The following is a 9,574-nucleotide window of genomic DNA, read 5'->3' on the forward strand; positions in this document are numbered from 1 at the left end:
CTATGTACTAGCATGCACGCTATTACGTCCACAAGAAAAAATACGTAGTTTAGCACTTAGAAGCTCGTATTTGGTTTTCATGAGGGGTTATCATCGCACTGGTTGGCCGGATATGTGTTTAAGCGACCCATCCTCTGCCCCGTACCGCTGGGACTACGAATCTTTAATCGTCGACACACACACACACACACACACACACACACACACACACACACACACACACACACACACACACACACACACACACACACACACACACACACACCCTACTGCTCATGAATAACTGGTTGCATGCACGATGCTGACTGTCGCGTCCTCGGCTCTTGTTCACACAACCACCACTCCCACCACCACCACCACCACCACCACCGTCACCACCACTCCCATCGTTCTAAGGCTGACGAGCAAGCAGCCGGACATCCTCCATCGCGTGGCCGTGTCGCATCCCGAGCGCAAGGAGTGGAGCATTGGCGGTGTTGCCGCTGTTCGCGTCGACGGGTCGCACAGGAAGAAAATCAGTGCGTCGCTTGTTGTCGCTTGCACGCTGTCACGTGCGTGTGCGTGTGTGTGTGTGTGTGCGTGTGCGTGCGCGTGCGTGCGTGTATGTGTGTCCGTGTATGAAGCTGTTGGTTTGTGTTTGCGGGATAACGGTTCAGTGTGCACTTGACTCATTCTGCTCGCGTTGCATCCTCGTGTGCCCATCAGGCGCCGCGTGCTCTGGAGAGCAGGAGCTGATTCCCAACGCGGTGCTCGGCCCCGCAGCGGACGGACCCGCGCAGGCTGTCGAGGTGCGGCCCATGTTGCTTGCAGGCACGATCGAAGTTGCAACCGGCGGTCGCATACACAGACTGACTGACGGACAGACATACACACACACATACACACACACACACACACACACACACACACACACACACACACACACACAGACACGCACACACACACACACACAAATGCACACAGACACACACTCGCTCTCATTACCAAAGTTCTTGTTTCCTGCTTGTCGTCCGCTGCATCTGGTCATGGTCTGCAGGTGTCTGTTGTGTTTGACGGGAAGCATCCTGGGAAACATGAGCAGTGGGTCATCTTCCAAGTCAAGGACTTTGTCACCTCCTACTGCTTCACCATCGAGGTGCGTGGCGGTGATGGTGGTGATGGCGGTACTGATTGCGCTGTGCTGTGGCCCTTGCGAGTGTGGTGGTGTTGATGGTGAAGTGATGTTCGTTGACGTGGGCACCGCCGACACACACCTACATGCATGCATGCCCAGGTGGTTGACACGAACACGGCTGACCTGAAGAAGAAGCGGCTGAAGGACAAGACGGACGCGGCGATCCAATTCGTATGTTCAACAGCCGATTTGCGGGTTGCTGTCACGCACACACATACACACATACACACTCAACTGCATACAACAACTCGCCCACACGCACGTACACACGCACGTACACACGCACGTACACACACACACACACACACACACACACACACACACACACACACACACACACACACACACCACGACTGCATACAGCCACATGCACACACATGTATACAAACGCACACCACTCCCCATTCACCCATCGTGCCTGTCCAGCTGAGCAACCGCCCGAAACCGCTGGAAACGAAGCAGTTTCTTGCGTCACGTTCCATTGGAAAAGCGGAACTGCATTCCTCCATCAACGAAATGCCTGTTTTGCACTGGGCCGTCACGTTTCACTGCTCCGTGGCAACCATTGAGGTGCGCAATAATACGCAATAATGTCTCTTCGTGTCCTTACACCTGGTGAATGCTGGTGACTGTTTGTGAATGGTGACTGTTTGTGAACGACCCACTTTGCATCACCCCCCCCCACCATGTACATGCTTGCACGCACGCACCTCTGACATCCATTCACCTTACATATCCGACCATGCAACCATTCATGCAACCACTTGCATGCCTCTCCATATCGTGCGTGTGCTTCAGGCGCTGCTTGACGCCGGGTGCGATGCGAGTGCACTTGATTCGTCGGGGCAGACACCGCTGCACATTGCCGCGGCCTCGCACCAGGTGGAGGTCGTCAAGGTACGTCAACACACATGAACACACACACATACCACCTGAGCGCCTGCACTCTTGCACAGTGCACTCCCCTGAGATTCATCGCCCCACACTGCCTGTCGCTGTGCACACACTAACACGTCTTTCCCTCTCAAACACCAACAATCACCACCATCACCATTGCAGCTGCTTGCGTCACGGTACCCGTCGCTCGTGAGCGTGAAGGACAGCAGCGGGTGGACAGCGCTCCAGCTCGCCGGCGCCAACACCAGCTGGCCGTCGGTCCTCGAGGTGCGTCCCCTCTCTTTGCTATCGCATTCTCTCTTTTTGCTATTGTGGTGTTCGACCGTGTGTGTGTGTGTGTGTGTGTGTGTGTGTGCGTGCGTGTGTGCGTGCGTGTGTGTGTGTGCGCGTGTGCGTGCGTGTGTGCGTGCGTGCGTGCGTGCGTGTGTGCGTGTGTGTGTGTGTGTGCGTGTGTGTGTGTGTGCGGGCATGTGGTTTCCTTCTCGTGCAAGCACACATGGGCCTTTGTCTCGTTCCGCGTCTCACATGTGTGTGTGTGTGTGTGCGGGTGTGTGTGTGTGTGCAGCTTGCCAAGAAGGGCGGGGACATTAATGCGATGGACGGGGATGGAACGACGCTGCTCCACCGCGCCAGCATCGCCGGCGACCGCGGTGTCGTCTCCTTCCTCCTCGACCTCGTACGTGCCCACAACAATGCACACGCACCTGCAAACACACAACTGCACACACACACACACACACACACACACACACATGCACGTACGCACACACATATATGCACGTACACGCGTGCATAAATACACACTCCAGCTCGTTACCTGGCCTTGTCATGCACACACAACCCCCCCCCCCTTGACCATGCTCACTCACGCTCATATCTCAAACACCTGTACGCCCCAACAGAAAGCGGACACGCAAGTGAAGGACAGCGACGACCAAGTTCCATACACAAAGGCGCTCCGCTGCAACCAGGAGGCCATTGCGCAATTGCTGCGGTCATCATCGCACTCGTTCCAGGTATCAACCCTCATGAAACTTCATTTTCACGTCAAGTGGGGCGTTGGCTCGCTCATTTGCGCGCCTGCTGCCACGTTCTTGCTGCATGTGTGTTTGCATGTGTGATGTCTGCGCCTTTTCCCAAATATGTGCATGCATGAATCGTGTCCTCACGCTAACCCCAAACCCCCTTCCCCAATCCAACCTTTCCTCCCCTCCCCCCCTTCCAACACACCTGTCCACGTTCAGTCTGCCCCGCAGTCGATGCATGCGCATCAGATGGCATCACCGCACCAGTTCGGTGGCCGCTTCATGCACCCGCACCAGGGGCCTATGCACCCGTCCCACTTTGCCGCCGCCGCAGCAGCACACATTCAGCAGCAACAGCAAAGCCAGCAGCAGCAACAACACACCCAGCAGCAGCAGGCACAACAGCCTGTGTTGCTGTCCCCGCACATGCACACGCACGCCACGCCCCGCATCACGCTGCAACCTGGCATGAAGGTTCCGCAGTGGAGGTTTGCACCCGGTGGGCACATGCAGCACGCTGCTGGTCAGCACGTTGGCATGCCACCAAAGTCACCAGCGCACATGGGACAGCCCGCTATGGTCAGCATGCAGCACATGGGGCCACAGGTGTCGCTTGCATCTCACATGTCCATGCCCCGACAACCACAACAACCGCAACAGCAGCAGCAGCATCATGGTGGTGTGCCTGGGTCGCCTGGCTCGCACTCCATCGGCTCACCGCACCAGGGTGCCCATCACCCCGCCGCCAGCAGCGGCGCCAGCACGGCAGCAGAGCAGAGCACGAGTGCAGCGGGGGCCACACGGCGTAGAGGCAGTCTCAACGGCAGCACACTGCTGTTCCCGGCCAAGCGCAGCCCTGGCTCAAACGCGGGGTCACCACGCCAGGCGCCAAGCCACAGCTCGCCCAGGGCCGGCCCGCTTCCCTCTCGCTCGTTCTCGGAGTCCGCACACGACTACCGCCCCTTCTCGTCGGACCCGCAGCCGTACGTGCCCTCGTCACAGCACCCCAGCACCTCGTACAGCAGTTGGCAATCGGCGTACCAGCCGCAGGTGTCGGTCGCCACGTCATCCGCTGCACCAGGGTCGCCCGAACACCGCCAGCACCACCCTGGTGTTGGCACGCCAATGTCGCCCCGGTCCCGGCTGCAGACCACGGGGCTGGGCATCACTGCCTCGCAGGTGAGCGAGATGTCTGCAAGCCCGCTCGCCCGCCAGCAGAGTGCACCCTCTGACATGCACGCAGCGACCACCGCCGCAAGCACCGGCATCGGCAACACCCCCAACAGCACCAACAGCGTCACCACCACAACTGCCAGCAGCAGCAGCGCCACCACGTCGTATGCGCCCACGCTGTCGCCGCTCGGCAAACCACAGGACCTGAGCCCACTGCTGGACAACGAACCCCTCTCTGATGCAGCCATCCAACACGCCCTGGGCGAGTTCCAGGACACGCTTGACTCGGACTTTGCTCCCCTGCCAGACGAGGCTGCGATGCGAAAGGCGTGGGATGCAAGCACCTCCTCCACAGACACGGAGCTGGACGCGCTGTCCGGTCTTGCGTCGTCGCTGTGGTCGGTGGATCCACTGACCGCAACAGGGAGTGGCGGGTTTGGGCTTGGCTCGTCGCTAGCGCCAACGCCACCCGTCTTGTCCTCGGCGTCGTCATCCTTGCTGTCGGGTGGCCCTCTGTCGCAGTTGTTTGACGCGGCACGCGCGGGGGCCGTGGACGCATTTGCATCCCTGCTGAGTCAGGTCGGGAAAGGGCCAAATGTCCAGCAGGACGGCACGCGCGACGGTCTCCTGCACGTCGCAATCAGGGTACGTTTTGTTGGTGCGCGTGCGTGTGCGTGTGCGTGTGCGTGTGCGTGTGCATGCGCGTGTGCGTGCGTGTGCGTGTGCGTGTGCGTGTGCGTGTGCGTGTGCGTGAAGTGCCCATCACCTCGACTCACTCAGTTTGCTTCACATTGCCATGCGATTTGAATGACGCATCACCGTATATGCGTGTTTAAACCTGTAATCCCTCTTTCCGCTTTAGTTTTCAAACCGCGGTGTGTGCCAGCACCTTCTGCAAGACCCGTCGCTTGAAATGAGCATGATCAACGCTAGCGGGAGCACATATCTCCACGAGGCCGCCACCACAGGCAGCACCGCCGACCTGTCCTCTCTCATCACCAGGTTGGTGTGTGTAAAGTGTGTGTGTTTGTTTGTGTGTGTGTGTGTGTGTGTGTGTGTGTGTTTGTGTGTGTGTGTGTGTGTGTGTGTGTGTGTGTGTGTGTTTGTGTGTGTGTGTGTGTTTGTGTGTGTGTAAAGTGTGTGTGTGTGTAAAGTGTGTATGTTTGTGACTGCATGAGTCAACTGCTTTCCTTTCCTTTGCTTTTTTTTTTTCTTTCGATGGCTCGTTTTCCTTCGATGGTTCTCTCTTCTTCTTCCATCCGCCTTCCCCCCTCCAAATGAGTGAGTTTGACACCGCGTGATGCTGGCCATGTGTGTTGCGTCTATCACACTGCTGCAGATGCTCCAACGATGTGCACGTGATGTGGAATTTGGACGGGCAGGCGCCAATTCACACCGCAATCTCATTCGGACACACCCACTTTGTCAAGCACTATCTCTCCTTGGTACGTGTGTGTGTGTGTGTGTGTGTGTGTGTGTGTGTGTGTGTGTGTGTGTGTGTGTGTGTGTGTGTGCGCGTGTGCATGTGTGCGTGTGCGTGTGTGTGCGTGTGCGTGTGTGTGCGTGTGCATGTGTGCGTGCGTGTGCGTGTGTGTGATCATGTCTCCAATTGGTGAGGTGGCTGTCAACCCACCCCTACTACTTCATCGGACGTGCACTCGTGTGTTCACATGTCAATGCCACATGTTGTTGCTTGCAGGCACCACACGTTGTCAATGTGCGCGCCAAGGACGGCAAAACGCCGCTTCTGCTTGCTGTGGATCGCCTGCACGCAGACATTGTCCAGGTGCGTGATTGGTCGCAGTGCGCGCGCGCGTGTGTGTGAGAGATGTGTGCGTGTGTGTGTGTGAGATGTGTGAGATGTGCGTGTGTGTGTGCCTGGCAGTTTTCTTTGCTGTTGTTACTCATGGAGCACACTTGCGTGCGATCAGCAGTTCCTAATGCCTCAAACCCAATTTGCTGCTGTTTCTTTCCCCTGTCTCGTTTCGCAATGTCTTATTGCCTGCAGGCATTGTTGGCTGTCCCCACCTGTGATCCAACGGCGCAGACAAGGACAGGCGACACCGCGCTCCATATTGCTGTCAGACAGGCGGCTCCAAAGGTGTGCCTTCCTGTGTGTGTGTGTGTGTGTGTGTGTGTGTGTGTGTGTGTGTGTGTGTGTGTGTGTGTGTGTGTGTGTGTGTGTGTGTGTGTGTGTGTGTGTGTGTGTGTGTGTGTGTGTGAGACGGACGCGTGTGCTCACATTCCCACACGGACGCGTGTGCTCACATTCCCACCCACATGCACTGTGTGCTCGCTCTTGTGCGTGTTCCATCCCTCACCATCATCAATGATGTTGTTGTATTAACACCCCCCTCCCCTACAGCCGCTGTTGCAGCAGCTGGTGCAGCACATGAACGGGCTGTTGGACACCCAAAACGAAGCTGGTGATACACCACTCCACGTTGCGGCTGCATTTGATGTTCCCCATGCCATCGACTTTCTCCTCCAACACGTGAGTGCGCCTGCGTGTGTGCACATTGTATTTGTTTGCCGTGCATGCATGCATGCATTTGTGTGCCTTTGTGTGCATTTGTATGCCACAAAGGCACGATTTGTGTTTTCGTCGTTCCCCACACACATGCTCCTCTTTTCCCATTCCCGACGTGACAAGCGCAAAGCAACTCCCATCCCTTATCCTTTCCCACACCCTCATCGCGCACCATCACCACCTGCAGGGTGCATCCTCGCACGTGCGGAACCGGGCTGGCCAGACGCCCGTTGCTGTATCGCAGCAGCAACAGCGGCACAACCACGGCATCATCTATGCACAGTACACGCGACGCTGCTCCAACTGCGGTATGCAGGATGGCACGCCCGGGGTGACACTGCGAAGCTGTGCCAACTGCCACACAAAGCTGTACTGCTCCAAGTCGTGCCAGGAGAAGGACTGGTACGCAAAGCACTCGCAGGAATGCGAGATGCTTCGGCAGCGGTATGAGGGGCAGCACGGCCCAGCGTGAACCGTGTGACCGATGACAAAGGTTGGGCTCATGAAATGTGCGTGTGTGTGTGTGTGTGAAATGTGTGTGTGTGTTTGTGTGTGTGTGTGTGTGTTTGAAGTGTGTGTGTGCGTGTAAGGTGTGGGCACTTGCATTTGTGCTCGTGTGTTGTTGTGTGCGTACGTTTTTTTTTTTTTTTGCCAGCCAATACACCATCCATGTTTGCAAGCGTGATATCCACTGGTGTGGCAGAGAGGTGGATTCAAACAAATGGCATGCGTATGCAGCGCGACGGAAGGGAAGAAAGAAAGAAAGGGGCAAAAGTACACCAAGAGTAACATTGGGAGTCATTCAGGCAGTCAGTCATTGATTCGAAGAAACCAAACACACACACACACACACACACACAGCGGTAGACGAGATGTGGTTTGCCGAAAGTATTGTGTTACATCACGGCAGGAAATGTACAGGGGTCACATGACTGGGGCACCACCGCCAACATCAACACCGCCAACAGACAAGAGTTGCAGTGGTGGTGGTTGTGGTGGTTGTCACGTGATAGGGAAAGCACACACAGCAAACACGCACAGCCCACCAGAGAGCGATAAAGAATAGGGGGAACGAAAGAGGGGTCAGACTATGATGAAGCAGCGCTGTTACAGCAACAGAACTTATATCAAGCATGCATACACTGAATCCCAAAGAAGCAAGTAGGTCAGCAAGCAGCGGTAACGAACGGAAAGCGTAGGTACATATCGAGGAGAGGGAGGGAGGTTGATTATGGTGAAGGAGATGGTTGTAGGTTGTCCTCAAACACGCTTCGCGAGTGCTGTTTGCTGGGTGAGATGCGAAGGCTAGTCTCAATGGGTGGCAGCGTTGCTGGCATTGCCTGGCGTGCTGGTGGCGGGTGCGACGAGCGAACAAGTGGCGCTGACAGGCTCTTGTGGCCTGATGTGTGCGTAAATGTGTGTTGTGTGTGTGCGTGTGCGTGTGTACGTGTGTTGTGTGCGCATACGTGCGTGGGTGAGTGTGTGTGTACATGAGCGCGAGGAGAACGGTAGCGCATGGAGTGGAGGAGACAAAGATGCAAGGCAGGTAGACAGACCGACCGAGGCAGAGAGACAGACAGACAGACAGACACACACACACACACACATGCACACACACACACACACGCATGCATTCACACACACACACACACATGCACACACACATGTGGTCACCTGCGCTGGACGAGGGTGGTGATGATGGTGGTGGTGGTGGTCGTGGTGGGCGCAGGGAGGACAACGCGATTGTGATTGACATGGTGCCGGTGAGCAGTGATGAGGAGGATGAGGGACCTGAAGGCGTGGATGGGCAGGTACGCGCGGAGGCACAGCGGCATGATGAACAGGGACGCACAACCACGTCGTGGCACCGCGCAGACAACGCAGCAGTGGTCGACATGAGCACAGGCAGCAGCGACAACGACGAATACGATGAAGCAGGGGACAAACGGGAGGAGGGTAAGGACAAGGCCCATGATGGCGATGCTACCGACACGGCCGTGCAACAAAGAGGTGATGCACATGACGTTGACGCCGAGCAAGGGGCAGAAGAGGAAGGGCACGGGGAAGGGCAAGCAGAGGACGAGCTGGCAACCAGCCCGCTGCAGCTGGACATGGTGTCGGTAAGCAGCGATGACGACGAGGAGCACGATGGCGATGCCTCCATTCACAGTGAGTTGAATATCTGCCGACACATGTGCGGCGTGCTTTGATGTTCAGATTCGCTGTCACGCGCGCGTGTATGTGTGTGCGTTTGCGTGTGGTTTGCCCTGCTCTCACGTTCCCCTGCGTCTCGACCCTGATCCCTCTCTGTGCGCTGACAACGTCCCTTGCTTGCTTGCGTGGTGGCAGTGATTGGCCGGATGGCACCAACGAGTGAAGCGGCCGTGCTTCTCGAGGTGTGAAATGTGTGTGTGTGTGCGTGCGTGTATGTGTGTGCGTGTATGTGTGCGTGCATGTATGTGCGCGCGTATGTGTGTGTGTGTTCATGCAAGATCGCGTGCATTCAGCCGTGGAACAAGCGCCTGCGGTTGCTCAGTGTGCACTGCCACTGACAGTAGCACACGTGTGCCACCTCCAACACACACACTCACACACACACACACACACTCACACACACACACTTGACAGAACATGACGCTGGAAGACATATCACCGGCATCAAGCGATGCGGAGAACGATGACGATGATGATGATGGTGGTGGTGGTGGTGGTGATGATGATGATGATGATGATGATGATGATGATGACGATGATGACGATGATGACGATGATGAC

The 9,574-nt window shown here is 56.7% G+C and overlaps 2 protein-coding genes across 2 annotated transcripts in view; both read left to right on the top strand.

The window, feature by feature from the left end:
- Positions 1-7,271, top strand: part of PTSG_02998 (uncharacterized protein) — a gene marked incomplete at its 3' end in the record, with an annotated part of 11,540 nt that extends 4,269 nt beyond the window's left edge. Inside the window, exons 13-28 of the mRNA XM_004996461.1 lie at positions 410-518; positions 706-788; positions 1,037-1,135; positions 1,274-1,345; positions 1,601-1,744; positions 1,973-2,071; positions 2,234-2,338; positions 2,637-2,747; positions 2,974-3,087; positions 3,316-4,914; positions 5,132-5,271; positions 5,609-5,714; positions 5,969-6,055; positions 6,278-6,370; positions 6,635-6,763; positions 6,987-7,271. Of these exons, the coding sequence (XP_004996518.1) occupies positions 410-518; positions 706-788; positions 1,037-1,135; positions 1,274-1,345; positions 1,601-1,744; positions 1,973-2,071; positions 2,234-2,338; positions 2,637-2,747; positions 2,974-3,087; positions 3,316-4,914; positions 5,132-5,271; positions 5,609-5,714; positions 5,969-6,055; positions 6,278-6,370; positions 6,635-6,763; positions 6,987-7,271 (3,375 nt within the window). The remainder of the gene's footprint in view (positions 1-409; positions 519-705; positions 789-1,036; positions 1,136-1,273; positions 1,346-1,600; positions 1,745-1,972; positions 2,072-2,233; positions 2,339-2,636; positions 2,748-2,973; positions 3,088-3,315; positions 4,915-5,131; positions 5,272-5,608; positions 5,715-5,968; positions 6,056-6,277; positions 6,371-6,634; positions 6,764-6,986) is intronic.
- Positions 7,272-8,463: 1,192 nt separating this feature from the next.
- PTSG_02999 (uncharacterized protein) lies at positions 8,464-9,201 on the top strand (the record flags this gene model as incomplete). Its single annotated transcript, XM_004996462.1, has 2 exons — positions 8,464-8,968; positions 9,149-9,201. The coding sequence occupies 2 exons, from the start codon at positions 8,464-8,466 to the stop codon at positions 9,199-9,201; spliced, it is 558 nt and encodes a 185-aa protein (XP_004996519.1).
- Between the last annotated feature and the right edge of the window lie 373 nt (positions 9,202-9,574).

Source organism: Salpingoeca rosetta (assembly GCF_000188695.1).
Source record: "Salpingoeca rosetta unplaced genomic scaffold supercont1.6, whole genome shotgun sequence".
Lineage (NCBI taxonomy): Eukaryota > Choanoflagellata > Craspedida > Salpingoecidae > Salpingoeca > Salpingoeca rosetta.